The sequence below is a fragment of the Microtus pennsylvanicus genome, chromosome 6, assembly GCF_037038515.1.
Source record: "Microtus pennsylvanicus isolate mMicPen1 chromosome 6, mMicPen1.hap1, whole genome shotgun sequence".
NCBI classification, from domain to species: Eukaryota; Metazoa; Chordata; class Mammalia; order Rodentia; family Cricetidae; genus Microtus; species Microtus pennsylvanicus.
Genome location: NC_134584.1, coordinates 38962975 through 38985745, shown reverse-complemented (window position 1 = coordinate 38985745; position 22771 = coordinate 38962975). Strand labels below are relative to the sequence as shown.

At 37.2% G+C, this 22771-nt stretch overlaps 1 protein-coding gene across 5 annotated transcripts in view; it reads right to left on the bottom strand.

Moving 5' to 3' along the window:
• Ddx4 (DEAD-box helicase 4) overlaps positions 1-22588 on the bottom strand; it is a 46321-nt gene extending 23733 nt beyond the window's left edge. For 2 of the 5 annotated variants that reach the window (XM_075977825.1, XM_075977826.1), the window contains exons 1-9: positions 22517-22588; positions 16818-16875; positions 13033-13104; positions 10980-11057; positions 9762-9812; positions 7959-8018; positions 1977-2078; positions 1084-1164; positions 562-603 (exon numbers count right to left, since the gene is read on the bottom strand). In XM_075977825.1, coding sequence (XP_075833940.1) covers positions 562-603; positions 1084-1164; positions 1977-2078; positions 7959-8018; positions 9762-9812; positions 10980-11057; positions 13033-13104; positions 16818-16875; positions 22517-22588 — 616 coding nt within the window. The remainder of the gene's footprint in view (positions 1-561; positions 604-1083; positions 1165-1976; positions 2079-7958; positions 8019-9761; positions 9813-10979; positions 11058-13032; positions 13105-16817; positions 16876-22516) is intronic. The other 3 variants (XM_075977829.1, XM_075977828.1, XM_075977827.1) reach the window with 3 other exon arrangements.
• Between the last annotated feature and the right edge of the window lie 183 nt (positions 22589-22771).

Genomic DNA, 22771 nt, shown 5'->3' with positions numbered 1-22771 from the left:
GCTGGAACCCGCCAGATGTCACCCCAATGTGTGGCTACAACAAGACTAATGATTACAAAAAAATCAAGTAAACAACTGACCAACTGATTTGCAAAGTATTTCAAGTTTCACACAATATTTTCATATTTATGCACTAAGGCTAAAACTTTTGAGAGCAAAAAAGTCACATTAACTGAACTATTGTTACTTTCCTTTATTCTTAAATCATGAAAGGAAGAGTGTATTTTAATAATTTTTACAAATATCTATCTCATTATTTAGTATCTGCATGATATCCCATTTTATGGTTATATTAAATACTGATGAATTTTAGGTGGTTTTCAGGTTTTAATTAATATAAAGAAAACTTGGTATTCTTATGCATGTGTTTACAAATACTCTTATATAAAAATCTTACAATGAAACTGCTAGATCAGAAAGAAATAGCCTAAAAAATTAAGGAACTCCAATAGGCCATTAAAAATTCATACAGAAACAATAACAATTACCTTCATCTTAAAGAAAATAAACTTAGATTACAATCAATTTAAGCTGATGGAAGTCAGTCAATTAAGAACTTACCCCGTCCACTTCCACTTCCACTTCGATAAGTGTCACCATTACCTGTAAGACATTGCATTGCAATACCTTTAGAGAACATGCCTTCCCTACTTCCCTTCCCCTCAGATACACAAGCAGTTTATTCAGTATAGAGACATTACCTAATTCCTAAACCTGTCAATTTTTTAATTTCATAGAATTCATTTAAACTTTACCCTCTTCCAGGCATTTTGTGTTGTGTATGTGTTGTGTCTTTTCCCTATTTGATCTTAAACCATACACATCATTTTTCCCTACACCTCAGAAACTTATCTTTGAAACCAATGCAAGCCTTATTTTCCTTCTTCAAATTACAAACGATTACTCACATCTCATGCTGTCAGTCAGCAACAATGTACCAATTTCCTAAGGGAGACAAAACTTCCCATGTTTTTTGCCTTCATAACTAAGATTTGGGGGAATGGTCAGTAAGCCTTAGTATACATGCCTTCTTGCTCAAAGCATAGATGAGTATTAGTCCTCAGTAACAATTTTATTTCTCACCTGAATCACTTGCTGCTGGTTTTCTAGAACTAAAAAGGCCACCACCACGCTGTGTCCCTTGATCTTGGTCATATTCACTATCTTTATTTGAAAGAAACAGAATTCTATTGTTACTTTTAATAAAGTTTTACAATCATTTAGCAAACGAGCCCAAGTCATGGTATTGTTGGCTAAAGGATGTATAAAATAGTATAGCAAGAATTACAATGTATATCCATAGAGGCCAGGCAAATAAAAGAATTACAATGTATTTTTTTCTAAATGTCACAGAAAGGATTTCTTTACAAATTATATACTTCTATTACAAATAACTTCCTCAAAAATTAATGCTATTTATAAATGTTAGTGTCAATGATATACCCAAAAAAGCCTGCCTCCAAAAAACAGCAATTTAATTGTGCCTAGAAACCATATTGCATCATCCCTGCTCCCACCACTGCCAAATCTAATATCAGCCCTGACCTGTACAGACCCTTCAGAGGCCTTTACTTTCCTCTGTTAAGAGACACATGCATGTCAACAGTGACTTCTGAAAACAGTACCTTAGAAATGATGTCTAAAAGAATTTAAAGTAGAAAGCCAGATTGGGGAAAGAATGTATGAAGGAGTGAGCCATACATTTTTATTTAAAAAGTCAGCGATAGTTCCCAGGCTCCAAAACATAATGCTTTATCAAGACTTGGTAGCACAAACTTCTGAAACATGTGTTCCAACTTACTATTTAGTTACCCAGGTTTCTAAAAATGATCCATGATATGGGTAATTAATTTGTGACAGTCATTCTGTAAAAATATTCATATAATCCTGTGGCAACTTTGTGCAATAGGGTTTTTTAAAAATAATTTCCTTCTTAACAAATGAAACACATTTTATACAATCAATCCACTACTAACTTGGTCTTCCTAGACCAAATCCTCCTCGGCAACCTCGGAAACTACCTCTTCCACCTCTTCGGAAGGGTCCTGAAGCTTCTGAATCATTTCCATCTTGATAGCCTATATTAAAACACACACAAGAACAGCACAAAATAACAAAAAAGTCTTGGAGACATAGCAACTGAATTTAACCTTTGTATAATTTAAATGGCTTTAGTGAACACCTTAAGAATTAACTTTTCAAAAGTCACAATTGACTGATTTACGAACATAGATATTTCTACGACCAGAAAAAACAAAAGAGCATTGTTTCAAGAATCAAAAATGAGCTAAAGAAGCATATTGCTTGAACAGAGTTCCAAGTGGCAACAACTGCACCATTAGCTGGAATTTTACAATCTTATTACAGGACTAAATAAATCCAAGTTTGTATTTGTCCCCTATAGAAAAATAATGAACTAGGTGCATGTAGTCTCATTTCCTGTTACAAATTACAACTGAACTGTGACTCTACCTAATGCAAAAGCAGATCACTTCCAAACCAAGGTCAACTACACAGAAAATAAACTAATATTTAGTTTATGCATTTACAACTACTTAATAACATAATTATTGCTAAAATTCAAAGTCCTATATATTTGATTATTGATGGTAGATCATGTATATTTTTAAAATCCTGCTTATAAGAGAACTAATTCAAAGCACATTCATGGGCCAAAGATGTGGCTCAGTGGTAGAACACTTGCCTAGCACGTGACAGAAGCTGTGTTTTATCCTCAGCACCACCAAAAGCAAAAATTTTAAAAAATCTAAGAAAATTCAAATTTATACACCAGTCAATACATTCTTTAATCTATCAATAATCTTCACGTTACTAGTTAGGCCCACTTAATACTTCTAAATTACTTGTGCCTCTTTACATTTTAAAAAGCCTATCAATTTTCTTACTTTCCATTTAAAAAGTCCTCTGGACTTCTCTCTTTTTTTTTTTTTTTTTTTTTTTTTTTTTTTTTTTTTTTGGTTTTTCGAGACAGGGTTTCTCTGTGGTTTTGGAGCCTGTCCTGGAACTAGCTCTTGTCTTTTTCTAAGTAGAAATTATTTTCATAAAGGTCATCAAATAAGACATAAAACATGTATCTAGATTTAAAACCTAACTTAAGACTAAGAATTTGCCATCTATCTTAAGACTAAAATGCTAATACAGCTGCAGCCACGGGTGTCTTCTGTCTTGTCTCCCCCTCACTGACCCAACCAACATCTTGTATTGTTACACATCTCCCAGCACTTGTATTATCACCTATGGACATACAGCTAAGCAGCATACTTAACTCTGCTCTACATCTCTTTTATCCAGCTCTCTTCCTGTCTACTGAGAAACAGCACTCTATCATACATGCTCTACTGTATCTCTATTATCTTCTTTCCACTGAATTGTCTTCCTTAAGGAACTCAGCTTACTAGTTTCCCACAAAATAAACTAGCCATATCACACACATTATGCTCTATTTTATATTGTTATTAGGCAATAAATACTTCACATTTCCATTTAGACTATCCATAAACTGAGAAAATCAGTTTTCAAACCATAAAGGTTAGACACCAGTGCTAATTTCTGTTTTTGCAGCTGGGTCGTGGTGGCGCACGCCTTTAATCGCAGCACTAGGGAGGCAGAGGCAGGTGGATCTCTGTGAGTTTAAGGCCAGCCTGGTCTACAAGAGCTAGTTCCAGGACAGGCTCCAAAGACACAGAGAAGCACTGTCTCAAAAAATAAAACAAAATAATGGTCTCTTCTTAATTATAATATATACCTGTGTCTAAATATATAAACACAACTTGCAGAGTCTGCTTATTTTACTTTTATGTATATGAAATCCAGTTAGTACTGGATTACCAACTGGGCATCATCCTTGGAGAAAACTATTTCTCCCTCTCTCTGTATTAGCTCAGGAATATTTAAACTATTTTTTAACACAGTCTTATCCCTATTGACTTCTGCCCTCCTACTGATTTTCTCTATTACTAAAGCAAACACTTTATTTTGTCCTTTCTCTGATCATCCTTCACTTTTACTTAAAAGCAACCTTTCGTTTCCTTTCAAGCTGGCAACGATTTTCAATTTTTTCCTTGCTAGTATTTCAGTTCTTTAGTGTTTATCACAGCCCTAATCATTATTGCTACACAGTAATTACTTAAGTTCACCAATCTATTCACCAGTTTCATACTTGTGACTCATCACTGCTTTCTTATTATGCTTTATGTTGTGTGTATGTCACACGTACATGTACATCACAGCACGTGTGCAGGCCTGAGAACAACTTTTCAGTTGATACTCTCTCCTTCTCCACACTGGGTCCCAGGGATTGCTCAGGTCCCCAGCCTTGGCAGCCACCTGCCTTTACACAAGCACTCATCACTAGCACTCATTGTCAATGTCTATCTCCTCTTTCTTGTGTTCAACTGTCTTCTCGCTTCTGTTTTTGTAGTTATTTTTGTAGTATTATCTATAATACCTTGGGAGTTTTAAATACTGTTTTTACATGGTGTAATTTCTCACTGGCATCTAAATACCCGAATACAGCGATTTGGATTCAAAACTATCCCTCCTCAACATTCTGAATACAGTATTCTATACTGTAGCCTAGCTACTTTTATGTAAGAAAATTCTGTTATCAAGATATTGCTCTTTTAAAAATGAATCTCATCCCCCTACCCCTTCTAGTGATTTCAACCTTTGAAACACTTTAATTTCAATATATATATGAGGGTATGAATTTTTTTATTTAATTTGCTCAGAACTCCGTGACTAACTGCAAGCCTTATCTATTCTCTTCTTTCCTGTGTGTCTTTCTCTTGTTTTCTCTTACAAGATATTTAGGAATGTTTTTAGGAATGTGGTGGGCAAGTAGATATTCTGTTTCCAATCAGTTAGCTGCATTTTGTTTTCCATTTCCATTATAATTTCTCAGATCTGTTTTTGATTCATTTTTGAACTTATCTGTTATGCTATATGCTCAAGTCAGTGCTGAGGCAAGCTCTACCACTGCTCAGACCTGGTGTAGGAGGTTCTTCTGTCCATGTGTTGCTTTTTTGGTTAATAAATTAACTGCCTTGGCCTAGTTGATAGGGCAGAACTTAAGTAGGCGGGGAAGACAGAACTGAATAGTGGGAGAAAGAAAGGGGGAGGGGGAGAAGAGACGCCATGGATCTGCTGAAGACAAATGCTGGGAATTTTACCTGGTAAGCCACTGCCACATGGTGATACAGATTAATAAAAATGGGTTAAATTAAGATGTAAGAGTTAGTCAGTAAGAAACTAGAGCTAATGGGCCAAACGGTGATTTAATTAATACAGTTTCTGTGTGGTTATTTCAGGACTAAGCTAGCCAGGTGACCGGGAAAAACAAGTGGCCCTCCCCTTACACAGGCCAGGGCTGTGGGTGTGCTCTACCACTGTGCTAGGCACTCAGCCCTGACAGTGACATTCTAGATAAAATGAGTTCTGAAGTCAAAGGTAGGAAGAGATATGGACTGTATTTCATAAGCAGCAATTTCTGATAATGTCTGGTAATAACCTTCAGAAAGGACTACTTGAAAATAGCCCTCCTAGCCGGGCGGTAGTGGCGCATGCCTTTAATCCCAGACTCGGGAGGCAAAGGCAGGTGGATCTCTGTGAGTTCGAGGCCAGCCTGGTCTACAAGAGCTAGTTCCAGGACAGGACCCAAAAGCTACAGAGAAACCCTGTCTCGAAAAGAAAAAAAAAGAAAATAGCCCTCCTATTCAAAGGAGTATTTGAAAATCTCTCCTCCAAAAGAAATCCTGTGGTCATATTAACATGTTCCATGTTCTATAACCAGCCAAAGTTGTCCAAGAGTGAATATACTGAAAGCAACTGGTTAATTTTATAATATATGAAGTGTTAATGCAATGCAAAGTGATATGCATCACCAAATACCAAGAACTCAATGTAGAAAATATTAAGAAATACATAATGAAATGAGAAAATGTGACTAGAAAAACCTAGAAGTTTGTGCAGAAAATGCTGTTATCTACTGAGTTCTCTTGTCTGTCTCTGACTCCTACTTTATACACAAAAGTAAATGCAAGCAGCCGGGCCGGTGGTGGTGCACGCCTTTAATCCCAGCACTCGGGAGGCAGAGGCAGGCGGATCTCTGTGAGTTCGAGGCCAGCCTGGTCTACAAGAGCTAGTTCCAGGACAGGAACCAAAAAGCTACGGAGAAACCCTGTCTCGAAAATCATAAAAAAAAAAAAAGTAAATGCAAGCTAAAAGTATAACGAGGTTCAATAACAAAAATTCAGTGAACTGTTCAGATGAAAAGGAAGGTGCAAAGCATACAGATGGGAGGATATCTTAGTACTGTAAACTGAGATGTTTCCTATCTCTTAAAGCTAAAACTATAGCCCAATAACTAGCAATTCTACACCTGAACATGCCAATGCTCAAAAATACTACACCATTCACAACACCACTTTCATAGTTGTCCCAGCTGAAAGCAGCCCCAATACCTGCATTAATAGGGGGGAAAAAAAGACTATTAGCAGGGTTAATGATCTGTAAGAGTAAAATCATAAATGGCTCTCCGAGTACATTAAACAGAAGCCAAAAAACAGCACCTGCTGTATTAGTTCCTTTATATCTAGCAGAAAAACAGACAAAATTGTACATTTAGAAGTCAGAATAAAAATCTTCAGGATGCCATTGTTTATGACTGAATATGTTATGAAAAGAGGGCTTTTCTGAGGTGCTAGTGATTTCTATTTCTTGACCTAGATGTGGCGAATAAACTGAGGTGTTCAGGTTTTTTTTCAGTATTGAGTTACCTAGCAATGGTATATTAGATCATATTACAAAATAAGCACAGATACGCACACGCACGCACACATGCACACACACACACACTCACTCACTTAATGGCTATGTGCTAGCTTTCTAGTCTAAAATGTGTATATCTACAAGAAACAGGAATCAAGACTGTTCTAGAAAATGGCTATGTCCCAGCTAATCATTCTACTGTTGCTTTAAGTCAGAAATAAGAACAGTCTGCTCCAAATGACTTCTAGTTTCTTCATTTAAACATGAATTAATCTGACTTAAAGGTAACACAGACATCATCATTCTCCAGAAAACAAATGGGGAAGAGAAGCAGGGTTGAGGATGCAGCTCAGTGGTGGAAAACTTAGGGAGCACAAGGTGCCCTGGGTTTGATAACTAGCACTACTATTTTTTCGTTTTGCTTTTTCAATGAGAAATGCTAAAAGATGTACTAAATTTTGCTTTTTCCTTCACTATCACATCTTTGAAAAATTATCATAAGGCTTAATTTAGGAGATAGCCTCTTTTCAATCTGAAACTTACTGATAGCTTCTCTGGCAAGGGGGAGAGCACTAACTATCTTAAGGTAAAATGAAAGATGCTCCCAAGTCATACCATCACGGAGTTCTGTATTATCACAGACACGCATAGGTGAGTACTTGAATGAGTACTCTATTAGAAGCTCACTCCAGTTTTCTGAAGGTACTGCTGCTGCTATTTTAACATGTCTCCCATATATTCAAAACATATAAAAGATAACTGTTATACCATCTCCCCTCCAATTCATTAGAGGCAGAATTAACAAAGATGATGGACTATCTTGAGATTTGAACAAAAATTAATCTGCAATTTCTTCCCTCTCCCAAATTTCTAATGACATTTTTCAGAAACAAATACATTCTTGGTTCATCTAAATTGTGATTGATCAAGACACTAAAAATTCCTCTTTTGTAAATTATAGCATACTCTTGAGGGCCTAAGGAAAAAAGCAAGTATGAAATGGCAGAGAGGAAGAAGTGGACTTACAAAGAACTGCTCAAATACTAGGGGCAGGGAACGTACACCAGCATATTTTTCTTAAAGGCTTTCATTTCTTTCAGACTTTCTAAACTTAGTTCTGTCAGTTAAGTTTTGTCTTACAGACAAATTGTTCAAAGCATTGTCCTTACCACCTCTCTTGGAAAACCCCCTGTTCCGAGTCTGATTGTCTTCACAGTCATTACTGGACTCTTGAATAGAAATACAACATGTGAATAGCATCTAGGTAACTTTAAAGGCATAACTGCTAAAGAACAGAATAGAACTTAATAGGAATATTTTTTCAAGTTGAAATTGAACATTATGATACTTAAAATATTTCACTAGAAACAAAGACATTGCTTAAATTCCCTATACAGAACATCTATGTATGTCAGTATTTAATGTTAAGTCTACGATTGAGCACCAACTATTTGGTTCCTGTTATGCTAGACAAAAAGAAAAACTTACACAAGTAATCAAATGGTTCTGAAAAGCAATTCATAGGCTATAGAGACATATGACTGTTCCATTTAAAATATTATCATTTCTTTCTCTGTAATTGTCATTCTTAACAATGCTAGATAGTGGTGCTTTCTTAAATCCATGCAAACGTTTCCTCATTTTTCCTAATTAAGTACTCAATTACTCAATGGATTTTCTGTTTTAGTGACAGTACAAGTACACTTCCAGAGTTTTTCTGGACAGTGGTATAAGAATCAATCACAACACTGAAGAACACCCAAGTGAACAGGGTGAAAAAGATGCTTAAGCTCCACTCTCACAGTTTATTCTCCAAGTACAGAGTGATAAGGAATGAACAATTTTTCAAATTTTAAAAGTTTTATGTTTATTAATATAACTCTAAGATCTTCAAATTCTAGCAAAAGCATATTTGGAAATACACAGAGAATTTCAAGGTATTTTTCCCATGTCATTGACGCCCAGTATTCAAGAACTTTAAACAAATGGCAAGGATGTCAAGCAACCAAACAGTTTACAGGCACAAAATTACTCATCTAGTTACTGCTTTGTTTTATACTTTTTAAACATGATCCTGACACCTAGCTGAAGGCCTTTCCTTGACTATTTGGAGCATATGTATGTGTTTGAAGACAAGATTTTTCTGTATTACAACCCTGGCTGTCCTGGGACTCAATTTTTAGACCAGGTTGGCCTTGAACTCACTGAGATCCACCTGCCTCTGCCTCCCAAGTGCTAGGAGTAAAGGCATGTACCACTACACCCAGCAAGCTTATATTCTTTTAAAGAGTCACCTGGGACAACTTTCTTGAAAAGAAGATTTAAGAAAAATAAGTGGAAAAGGGCTTTTAAGAATGAAAACTGACTGAGATAATAAGGTGAGAGCTAACATATCTGCCTTTGACAAAAATAATCCTATAGATCACTTTTAGGACCTGGCAAAGAGAATGGGGTCTTACATTATCTGTCATCAATTATTCCCTTAAAATCAACCTGCATTTACTTTGATCATTTTAAGAAGTAAAATAGAAGCTAGGTGGTAGTGCATGCCTAGGACTCAGGAGGCAGAGGCAGAGGCAGACAAATCTCTATTAGCTCAAGGGCCAGCTTGGTCTACAAGAGCTACTTCCAGGACAGGTTCCTAAGTTACATAGAAAAACCCTGTCTCAGGGGAAAAAAGAAGTAAATTAAAATAATGGCATTAGAAGAACCTGGATAAAAATGAATTCTATACTATTTTTCTAATTTCTTGTAAATCTAGCCATTTAGAAATAAGTTTAAAATAAGAAGTGATCTTTGTAGATATAGGAGATAAAGCAAAGCACAAATGAAAATTGAAATTAAACAGTTGTAACCTAATAATTGCATGGTATAAAAATGATGTCATAAACAACTTATGCACCTGGCACTGAATCTCTCTAGCCTGTTTCTGACATTACAGTTTTTAAAGTTTCCAGAAAAACACAACTTACCTTTCCAGAAACCAGAGCTATCTCCTTCTTCAAACTTGTTATTTAAAAAACCTATAAATTATATAAAAGGAAACTTCAAATTTCTGAAAGAATTTCTTTTACCTTTACAGCTTTTTTTTTTTTGTACAGCTTAAAAATGTTTTTCAGGACTGGAGAGATGGCTCAGCAGCTAAGAGCGCCTACAGTTGTATTGTAAGAGCAGGGATTCGGACCAAGCACCCACATCAGGTGACTCACAGATGCCTATAATTTCAGCTCCAAGAGATCTAACACCCACTCCATGGCATGTGTACAGAAACACATAAAATCTGTTTTAAAAATCTTTCAGGGACAACTAATTATGATAACCCCTCCAAATGAGATAAACTATAATACAGCTACATATATAGCTGAAGTGTAGTGAAATTTCATTTGTATTTTAATAAAGCTTGTCTGAAGATCAGAACACAAAACAGCCACACTAGTCAGCCATAGTGGTTGGGTGGTGGTGGTGCATGCCTGCAATCCCAGCACTAGAGAGGAATATAAGGCAGGATGACACTGGAACTCACCCTCTTTCAACTGAAGATTTCACAGTGCTAAGAGCTCTCTAGTAGCTTGGCTGCTTTGCTTTTCTGATCCTTAAGTTGAACCCCAATATCTGTCACTGGGATTTTATTATTCATGCTACAATTGGCGCCCAATGTTCAAGGTATGGATTCACAAAAAAAGCCATTTGTGGCTCGTTAGCCACTGGCACAGGCTGGAGCTGCACACAGGGTTTGAGCCCCACTGGGCTAGGCTTTCTTTTTTCCCCTCAAACCTTTGAGTGAGTTTGGGATTTTTCCTGTTTAACCTCTCTGAAACAGTCCCCAGCTGCCAGCCAAACTCCAGAAGCACCTGGGCTCCAAATGCCACAGGACTCACCCACTCTAGATTGGCTGGTTCTGCCTTCAGGCAGCAACCTTCACACATGCACATATACATAGTACATGTGCCTCCATACATAAACATACAAATAATAATAATAAAATAAATGTTTTTAAAAAGACAGAACACTGTATATACCCAAAGCAGCATAAACTGTTGCTTTTATACTTTCTCTAAATGAAAATACTTTCTTGAGAGGCTCATAATTTCTAGCATGACACATACTTTCTGGGGTTTTTTCCTAAAAAATAAACCTGGAAACCTTGGAGCCAACTACAATTGTGGTTGTAAAGTATTACAAGTAATTACCTCTGTTTCCAAAACCCTTTCCTCTCCCGAATCCTCCAGCAGCAGGTGTGTTCTCTCTTTTACTAGACTCGCCAATATCTGAAAAATTTTATAGAAAGTTAAACTTCTTAACATGCAAAATTGTGTCATTAAAAGATAGGGATGAAATGCATCTTTAGAGCAGAAGGAGGGAGAACATGAGCAAAGAAGTCGGGACCACGAGGGGTGCACCCACCCACTGAGACAGTGGAGCTGATCTACTGGGAGCTCACCAAGGCCAGCTGGACTGTTACCAAAAAAGCATGGGATAAAACTGGACTCTCTGAACATGACGAACAATGAGGGCTGATGAGACGCCAAGGACAATGGCACGGGGTTTTGATCCTACTTAATGTGCTGGCTTGGTGGGAACCTAGCCAGTTTGGATGTTCACCTTCCTAGATATGGACGGAGGGGGGAGGACCTAGGACTTACCACAGGGCAGGGAACCCTGACTGCTCTTTGGACTGGAGAGGGAGGGGGAGAGGAGTGGGGGGAGGGAGAGAAGGGTGGGAGGAGGGGGAGGGAAATGGGAGGCTGGGAGGAGGTGGAAACTTGTTTTTTTTTTATTCTCCTTTTATCAATAAAAAAAATAAAAAAAACAATAATACAAAGGACATCCTATGGTATATGTTTTCACCAAGATATTAAAGATGCTGATAGTGAAAAGAAAAAGAAAAAAAAGAAATGCATCTTTAGGATTAGATGACTTTTACAGATAGTAGAAAATAGAAAAGGGACTTTAAAATAATATATTTGCAAGTATATTTAATTCTCAAGTTATATTTCCAAAATGTAAATAAATAAAATAATAAATAAATAAATCCACTAATGGTAAACATGTAAGGTTTACTCATTCTTTTACCTTTAATCAGTAATTCACATCATGATTTTCTATATACTGAATCCTCACTTCAATAGACTGGGCATTATATTCAGCCCACATGATAACTTCACCATTGAAAATAATATAGTTCAAAATGTTTTCAGCACCTTACTATCAATTTAGTTACAAAAAAATGAAAGCATTTTGCTCTACTACTATCTACAAACCCAAGTGTTTCTAGCTTTTTGTTAGTTTTGAGACAGGATTTTAAGTGCAGTCCAGGGTGGCCTTAAACTCAAAATCCTACTGGAATTGCAGGACCCACCACACATGGCAAGTATTGATGGCTCTAAACATACAATTTTAAAATCCAACCTGGTCAGGCACAGTGACGCATGCCTCCAATTGCATCATTTGGGAGATGGAGACAGGAGTTCTAGGCCAGTCTTAGCTACACAGCAAATTCAAGGCCAGTTTGGGCTACAAGAGACCCTATCTCAAGGCCTGGAGGGATGGCTCAGTCATTAAAGGCTAGGCTCACAACCAAAAATATAATAAGAGACCCTGTCTCAAAAATAAGGAAATAAATTCAACCTTGGTAAAAATAACTTCTTAAATTTAACATTGATAAGCTAACTAAAATATCTCCCATATTGTTTTTAAGAAAACTTAACACTCAAGGAGGCCCTTTTACTCTACCCTCCAAATGTTTTACAACAATGTTCTCACATCAGTTCCTAGAAACAGAAATCTGAAATTAAGCAGCAACTGTGGACAATCTGTTTGTGCAGTCAATTTAACTGTCTTATCATCATCCCAAAGAAGTTAAGACAGCATTGAAGTACATGGGCATCACCTGGTGTGGTAGCACACGCATCTACTACTAGCATTTAGGAGGCTGTGGAAGAAGGATCACAAGTTCAATACATGTCTGTAATATAGTACACAGGAAGAGCTTAGGGTCAGTGTGGGTTTAAGACCAGCACGGATTATATTATATAATGTTTAAAGCCAGCTGGGCATGCATGCCTGTCTTTGTTTCTCTGCCCCTCTCCCACCCCCACATACCACTCACATTAAATAAAATCAACTCATTATATCAACAAAACCTACCATCCGCTAAGTTATAACAGACTTAACTTTTCTTTAAACAGCCAAAGTCCCTATGCCTTTAGTCAACAATTCAGATTAAAGGAAGACTATACTTACCTCTGTTTCCCAAATTTCTTCCAGAAGGAAATCTCATGAAATGGTCTCTTCCAGAAGGTCCATCTTCCATTTCTAAAGCAAATAACATTTCAAAGCAAATCAAATAAAAATACATATCAAATATATAAAATTTAAAGCCTTTTCAATGTGCCACATATAACAGAGGGATTTTATCTATTAACAAAAATAAATAAATAAATAAATAAATAAATAAATAAATAAATAAATAAAAACCAAGAGCCAAGCTACCTGAGAGGCTAAGGCAGAAGGGTAACAAATTCACAGCAATCTTAACTACAACGTAAGTTCTAGGCCAGTACTAGGAACTTATGAGATACTTTCTCAAAACAAAATTAAATTACAGAGTTAAAATAGGATTGTGGATGCAATTCAATGGTGGAATACTTGTTTAGGATGCATGAGGCTTAGTCAAAGAAGAAAAGTAACAAAGAGCCTAACTGAAAAATGAGTTGTCTAAGTAGCTCTTCAGAAGAGTACCCTATGCTCCACTAGCTTCTCAACAGGCCCACTCATCTACCTAGAGACAGCACCAGACACTGTGAGCTGGGGCCTCCTATATTAATTAGCAGTCAAGAAAATGTCCCACAGACATGCCCGCAGGCCAATATGATGGAGGCAACTCTTCAATTAAGGATCTCTTCCTAAGCAACTCCAGGCTGTGTCAAGTCACCAATCAAAACTAACCAGGACACCATATTAAGTAAAAGCAAGAGTATAATATGATCCCATTTCTGAAAAAATGAAAATTAGCCATATCAAGTAGAATCGTAACAAAATGAAAATAAAGTATAGAAAGCAAGGACAGAGAAGCAAAGAAAAGCAAGTCTATGTCTCAATAAAAATAAAAATGTAGTAAGTATGCACCCATAAAGCAAAAGTAGAATTTGATACAATTATGTCAGAATATAGACAGAGAGATCTAAAAAGAATCACACTCACTATCAGTGGAGGCCAAAATTTGGGGCTAATATTTTGATTTAGTTTCTTCCTTTCTAACCATTTAAATTTTTGATAAAAATTATTTAGGTATCAGTTTAGTTTACATTCACTAGACAAGAATATGCTGCAATGAGAAAATAAACTTTCTAGGTCCAAAAAGCTCTATTTTTAATCATAAAATAGGACTAACACAATGGATCAAAAAAGGTACATACAGAAGACAACCTGAGTGCAAGTGCCAGCACCCACAGGGTGGAAGCAGAGACCCTGACTCCTGGAGCTGTCCTCTCATCTCTAATCCTGTGTTGCAGCATGCATATATGCCCCCTAACACAATCAATGTAGTATTTTAAAGTACTTTTTTGAAAATTTGAAAACTACAAAAAGGTATTTGTTATCCAGAGAAAAACAATTATTTCTCATGTGATTTCTTTTATTTAGTCTAAGCATCCACAGATTAATGAGCTATGGCATTTAGTTGGTAGTCATTTCAATCTAACTTTTTAAAAATTCTATGACAGCCGGGCGATGGTGGCGCACGCCTTTAATCCCAGCACTCGGGAGGCAGAGGTAGGCAGATCTCTGTGAGTTCGAGACCAGCCTGGTCTACAGAGCTAGTTCCAGGACAGGCTCCAAAGCCACAGAGAAACCCTATCTCGAAAAACCAAAAAAAAAAAAAAAAATTCTATGACAACAGAGTACTATGTTCTCATATGATATAGGCCTGCCTATTTCATTCCTTTACTGAAACTATCTCTGAGAACCAGGTTTACACTGGGAAAATATCAGGAAGTATACATTTACACATCTGTCTTTTATACTTTTTTTTAAACAATTTTGTTTTGTTTTTTCTTAAGATTTATTTATTATGTACACAGTGTTCAGCCTCCATGTGTGCCTGCAAGCCAGAAGAGGGCACCAGATCTCAGTACAGGTGGTTGTTAGCCACCATGTGGTTGCTGGGAATTGAACTCAGGACCTCCCGAAGAGCAGTCCGTGCTCTTAACCTCTGAGCCATCTCTCCAGCCCCTCTTTTATACTTTTAAAAGATCTCAGCATTCATATGGAGGAAGGAAAATGAGTCTTGTTTTGTTTCAGGCAGGTAATAATCCCATATGCTTTTGAAAATCGGATTATATATTAAACCAATACATTTAAATGTTTGTGAAAGAAGTGCCTTGACAACAGCAAAGGTTTTCATAAGCTCTAGCCAACAGATTTACTTGAACATATGAACTAAATTTGCTTTAACCTCACAGACTGAGTCTCGTACTCCCCTCACTTTTCTACAAACTACCTTGGCAGTTTTGTTTTCCTTCACTGTATGCCAGGTTCCAGTGAGCAAACAGTTCTCTTGACTATAAAATGCTTTGACCTCATCCTCTGATTTTTAACAGAGGAAATTATAAACTGATTTTCCCCTAGGCCTTGCATTTGTCTGCCTTAAAATGAGCAGTAACTCAAATGCATAGACAACGACTTGGACTCACTGGAAGTACAGTAGTGTGGTTGCCAGGGGCTGGAAACAGGAGGAGTGAGGAGCTATTATTTTAATGGGAGCAGAATTTCAGTTTGCAAAGATGAAACTTATCAAGGTTGATGTAGCAATGCAAGTGTGTTTAATGCCAGTCTACTGCACACTTAAAAATGGTCAGGACAAAAAAAATTCAAAATAAAACAAATCAAAACAAAAAACACTGAGTCTTGGGGTTGGCACAATGGCTCAGCAGTTAAGAGCATTTACTGCTCTTTGCAGAGAAGCCATGTTTGGTTCCTGGCACACACAAGATAGCTAACAACAATCTCTAACTCCAGTTCCAGAGAATCTATCACTTTCTTCTATTCTCTTCAGGCACCAGGTATGTCCATGGTGCACTTACACATATGCTGGCAAAACACCCATGTACATAAATAATTAATCTTTTTAATGGCAAATATTAAGGCTGGCAAGATGATTCAACAACTGGAAGTTCTTGCTGTACAGGCCTAATCATCTGTATTCAATTCCCTCAAGGTTTGAACTCCTAAAAGTGGAGGGATAATCAACTCCACAAAGTTGTCTTTTGGTCTCCACACACGTCATAGCACATACATTATGTACACAATAATAAAAATATTAATGGTGAAGATAGTCACTGTTATGTACAAGTTACCATAATAAAAAATCTTTCACTGTATATCAGCAGTCACATTTTAGCCTGTTTCAATAAAGCAAAAGACTACCGCCACGATTTAATTTCTTACCCAAGTCGTACTCTTTCTACCATGTTACCATACACATTAATTCTAGAACGTATGGTAGTACACATGCAGGGAAGGTGGGCAGTTCAAATACAAATTCATACAGAGAAAGGAGTTAGGAGTCACAAAATAGGTTTCAATCCTTTTGAAACTTATCTCTCATTCTCTTGGGAACTTCGGTAAATTAGTTTTCTGATGCCAAAGAAACTCATGCTCTTGATGGCATGACAATGTCTGGCTTAAACAGTTGGTTTTTGACCAATCATCAGAATTTGAACCTACTTTAATAATCTTACCATCTATGCTGCCCTCTTATATCAGGAGACCTGACAATGCTTTAGCAACCTGAAGCCAAACATGCAACCCTCAGGCTGAAAAAGTTTTACAGCAATTCACTGAAGTAATATAGTCTCTGACACTGTATTTTCTTTAGATATAAGTTTTCCTATCTAAAATATTAAATTATAATTAATCCTCACTAAAAAATTTAAAAATACTCTATACCTATCAATCTATTACTTATCCTTAAGTATTATACAAAACCCTTAACTTAAAAATAAAAGTCATCTTGCCTTAACACATACCTGATGAAGCTGAAGTCCTGTTAAAAGTGTCTCCATTTGCACCAGAAGAATATTTGTCCTGTAAGACAGAAAACCAAGTTTTCAATCAACTCTGAATAAGAAGAATGTGCCATCTAATTCACAAATAAAAATTAGAGTCCCTTCTTTTTTCATGAGAAATACATTCTAAGACCCTCAGTGCCTGAAACCATGAGTAGTTTCTCAATTTATTCATATACTGTCTCTTTCTCTCTTCACCTCACTCCCTTCCTCCCTCTCTCATATACACAAAATACATGAGATACTTTTTCTTGTACATATATACCTATGATAAGGTTTATGAATTTGGCACAGCAAGAAAATAAATTATGGCAATAGACTGTAAAAAAAAAATATTGTTCAGAAGCTAGGTAACAAGGAGGCCCCTGAGAGGAATGCATGGTTCTCCCTAAAGAGGATATAGATGAGATGTCTTGGGTAAACTGGGTGAGGGGAGAGGACAGGGGATGGAGGCAATCAGGATTCTTGGGAGGCTGACAGACAGAGTAATGAAAGAGATATCTTGACAGAGTGGGCCGTTATGGGGTTAGGGAGAAACCTGGTGCCAGGAAACTCCCAGGAATCCACAAGGGTGACCCCAGCTAAGATTCCTAGCAATAGTAAAGAGGGTGCCTGAACTGGCCTTCCCCTGCAGTTGTAGATTGGTGACTACCCTAATTGTCATCATAGAGCCTTCATCCAGTACCTGATGGAAGCAGATGCAGAGATCCCCAGCCAGTACTGGGCTGAGCTTTGGGAGTCCAGTTGAAGAGAGGGAGGAGGGATTATATGAGCAAGGAGAGTTCAAGATCATGAAAGGACAGCTGACCTGAGCTTGTGAGAGCTCATGGACTCTGGACGGACAGCTAGGAATCTGGCATGGGACCAACCTAGGCCCTCTGCACCTGGGTGACAGTTGTGTATCTTGGTCTTTTATGGGGTCCTAGCAGTGGGACCAGGACCTGTCCCTGATGCATGAACTGGCTCTTTGAAACCTATTCCTTGTAGCAAGATGCCTTGTTCAGGTCTTGATGCAGGGGGAGGAACTTGATCCTGCCTCATCTTGATGCTCTGCTTATTCCCAAGGGAGACCTTAACCTTTCTGAATGGAGGCGGAGGAAGAGTGGATGGAGGCAGTGAATGGGGTTGGTATGATAAGAAGAAAAAAATCTTATTGCCCTCTATTCACCACTTGTGCTGTGACATGATTTAATGAGATAGAGTGAGGTGAATGAATTATAATGTAAGATTAAGCTACTAGTGACTTTATGACAATATGTCAGGAGAACGAGCTGCTCCAAGTGATCATGGGTCATAGATCTATAATGTCAGACAGGTAGTGTATACAGCATGGATACACCAGACAAAGGGAGGACTCACTTTCTGGGCAAGACAAAGGGGGATGATGAGAGGTTTTAACATGCTACTCAGGATGACATGCAATTTGAAACACCAATTATTTACTTCTGAAATTTCCCACTTAACATTTTTACACCACAGTTATCTACTGATAACTGAAATCATGAAAAGCAAAACTACAGAAAAAGACACTACTATCAGGTGGTGGTGGCACACTCCTTTAATCCCAGCACTTGGGAGGCAGAGGGAGGTGAATCTCTGTGAGTTTGAGGCCAGCCTGGACTACAGAACGAGTTCCCAAGTTCCCGGCAGGCTCCAAAGTTACACAGAGAAATCCTGTCTCGAAAATTGAAAGGAAGGGAGGGAGGGAAGGAAGGAGGGCAGACAAGAAGACACTATTGTATAACTGCATGCAAAACACTGGCTAACATATGAAATTATGACTTAAAATTATTAAATAATAAAGTACAGCCATGGCCAAATCTGATGGGCTACCCACTTCTATAAACGATTTTATTGGAGCACAGTGCTTCACTAATCTATGAATATATCAGCAGCTGCAATAGCCAAGCTGTGGCTGAGACTAAAACCTACAATGTCTAAATCATTCACTGTCTAGCTGCTGACCCACATACCTGCAAAGTATAAGCTGTTATTAAGTAAATAAACCAAAGAAAACACACAATACTGTTTGCAGAGTTCAGTATTTCACACTACACTCACCAATGCTACAGGCTAAAGTAGAACACAGGACACTATCAGAAGGCAGCTTCACAGTAAAGATACATAACTTAAAACTTTTACTGTGACTAGGCATGAATAGCACTCAGGATGCTAAGACAGGAAAATGATGAGATTGAGACCAGCTTGGGCTACATAATAAGATTCTGTCTCAAAAGGTTTTAGAAAGCACTCCATTGTAAATAATTAAAATAAACTAAAATAATATTATCTACACTTAAAGAACTGATTTTAAATAATGCTCATATATGCACTGAAAACTGTATGCAGTCTGTGGCTGCATTCCAACAAAGTTGTGAATCACCAGCTAATTGGGTCAGAAATATTCATGAGTAATTTCAGTTAAACTTGAGTAAGCAGTAATTCAAGATTATCAATGCTCTCACTTATTCACTGCTCCGGTTTCTAGTCTAAAAGTTCTGCTACAGATGCATGTACATTATTACTGTGGCAGTATTATACTAATCAGTGGACTTAGGAGATTCAACTTTTGTTACAAAAATTAATAACTAAATACCAAGTTAATCTTTGAACCTTCCAGTATTTCTTGAGGTTTCTCTGTGTTAATGACAATTTGAGTAACTTTTTCTCACCTCTAACACCTATAATGTCCTTTCATCATTAACCCACTCCTTTATTTCTTATGTAAGCTTCTATAAGAAAAAATTTTCAGACTAAAGCTCTGAAATACATGTATATGAGCATCCAACATGAATAACTTAAAAATGAAGCGACCTATACTTTTAGGTAGTCAAATGGCTGCGTTAAAGTCACAATCTTCCTTCAAGTAAGTTCTTTTAAGGAAGTGCCTGCCAGTGTTGGAAAGAGAGCAGCACCAAGGTGGCTACCCTCAAGTAGCACTTTTCTAAAATTTCTCTCACAAAAGACACTAAAATGACTTTCAAAACTTTTATGTGTCTCAGCAATCATCCAGATATTTTCTAAAGTTGTCATTAAGAGCAAAAGCACAACAGTGTCACTGAAATATCCTAGTAAACTGCTATAATAAAAAGCCCAAATCTATAGTTACCAAATACCAAAGCAAGAATTATCCAACTAGTCTTATCAATGGACAAGGTGCTATTTGTCAAACAGAGGGGAAAAATACTTACTGGTCTAAAGTGTCTAACCAATAAGCACTAAAATAACTGAACAGTTTTTACAACATGATGCCTCAAGCTAAGGAATTTAATATTTATATGTGTTTAACTTACAAATTCCAAGGCAAATTATGAAATAGGTACATGTGTACAGTAGGTAAAAATGACAGACGTCCTTTGTAATACTACGTAAGTTTGATTTTTCAGTTTTTTAAAAGGAAAACTCTGTTAGCTCTCTAATTAGCTTAAATTACCATCCTCATCTTCTCCAGGCAATGCCTCATTTAGGACATTTATCTGCAGCTGCTGCCTCTGCCATATCCTTTATTTCCTTCAAGTTACTCACAACCCAACTTCCACATTGACCTCTGACCTGAAAATGCTTTTTAATAAGAGAATAAGCAATAAAACTACTTTGGGCAGGTAGTGGTGGTACACGCCTTTAATCCCAGCACTTGGGAGGCAGAGACAGGCAGATCTCTGTGAGTTTGAGGCCAGCTTGGTCTACAGGAGCTAGTTCCAGGACAAATCCCAAAGCTACAGAGAAACCCTGCCTCAAAAAACCAGAACCAAACAAACAAACAAAAAATAAAGTTACTACTTTGTATCTCTACCAAAGGTGCAACATAACTTCAGAGGGCTTTTACCTCTGAATAACTTTGGTTTTTTTGAGACAGATCTACATATTATGGCATGTATTGATTATGATCTGGTAGCCCTCCTAACTCAGCTTCCCAGGTGTGTGTAAGCAAGGGCACAGTGAAACCACCAAACTGTATCACTTCCACAATACACCAGGACCAACAGAGCACTGAGGAGAGAGAGAGAGACCAAGTCCTATACTCAATGGGCTGCCGAATGCTCTTGGGAACTCAGCCCTGACTGGAGCAGGAACTTGCTAGACTAGGACAGCAAGGTTTATTGTAAACATAAAACTGCTGAGTGGCTTCTCTCTCAGGTGCTAGAGAGAAAATAGCCAGAGGCATTTGGGGCAATCCAAAGTTGTCATGACTATCTCTTGGAAACAGAGAGAATAGCAAAAAGGGGTGAAAGCCTTGCCAGTTATAAGGAGAAAAGCTGTAAAGTGGAACAGCCTGGGAGTTTAAGGTAGTGGGGAGGGGGTTGTGGGCTCTGAGTGGCTCTGTTATGCATTACAGGTACTGTTAATAGATATCTAAAGAGCCAGAAGGTTAGCGTGAGTGCTCTTCCAGAGGACCCAGGTTCAATCCCCACCAACTACATGGAAGCTCATAACCGTTGGTAACTTCAGTTCTAGGTGACCCAACACCCTCACACAGACACACATGCAGGCAAAACACCAATGTACATTTTAAAAAGTAAATTATTTAAAATAAATAAATAATATAACACACTAAGTCAGGCAGTGTGGCATTCACCTTTAATCCCATCATTTGGGAGGCAGAGGCAGGCAGATCTCTGTGATTCTGAGGCTAGCATGGTCTACAGAGCAAGTTCTAGGATAGCCAAGACCTACATATAGAAATCCTATCTCAAAAACTCTCTCTCTCTCTGATCTATAATGTATGTACATACATATATATGTAATGTATGTATATATATATATTAAGATACTAGTGCTAAAATAAGTTTCAAGCCAAGAAATTATAAATTCAGATTATTATTTGGGATATTTGAATTCAAAGCCCACATATCAATCCCAACTAAAGCAAAACACTGAGTATTTTATTTTTGTATAAAATAAGTATTTTCACAAAGACAGCACTTCAAATCATAACTGACATACATATAGAGTGGAAATGCTAGATATGAGGGAACTTCTGCAAAGGGTTTCTATGTGTGGGTTTTTTTTTTCTGGTTTTTCAAGACAGCGTTTCTCTGTGTAGACCAGGCTGGCTTTGAACTCACAGAGACCCACCTGCCTCTGCCTCCTGAGTGTTGGGATTAAAGATGCGACACCACAGTCTGGTGTCTTATTTATAAGAATGTATCTTATAAAGTACATGCCAGTAATAATAATAATAAATTATAAATGTGAATACACACACACATAAAACTGACCCCAAAGCGTTTTTGAGTTACAATTTTAGCCCCCAATGCCATTCAGAAAAAACAATCTAATATTTTAGTCTAATATATTCCTATTGAGTGCCTTACTTTACAATCAAATCATTACTTTCAATTTTTCTACACAAGTTATCTTTCAAGACTTTCCCACACATTTGTACAAGTTTGTGTTCACCTGAAAGTTCTAAAGCACTAAGATTTGAATGACACTGGCAGTATTACCATACTTTTGTTTGTCATTATCAAATTACTATATAGATGTTATCCAATTTGAAGACTAGCCTGGCTTTCTCTTTCTCCATTGAATAGTTAAGAAAGATTACATGCAGATAAATACTAAACAGACTAGAATAATTTAGAACTTCCTCACCAATTTGATTTTAAACTAATAAAAACCCACGACATTTAATGACTCTACACTGTAAGTTTTATTACCTTTTCAAATACAGGAACATAGGAAGACAAGTTAGGTTTGAGAATTTCTGCTTCCCAATCTTCATCTCCCATGGTAGCTACAGGTTCCTTTAAAAAAAAAATTTAATGTACTTTTGGCTATGGTCACATCAGAATTGTTAATTTTCAATTATGAGGCTGTGGTTCAGGAATAAGACACAGTAAGTGAAGCACAAGGCAGTGGGCTTAGCCACCACTACTACAAAATAATACATGTAAATTATTTTTTTATCCTAC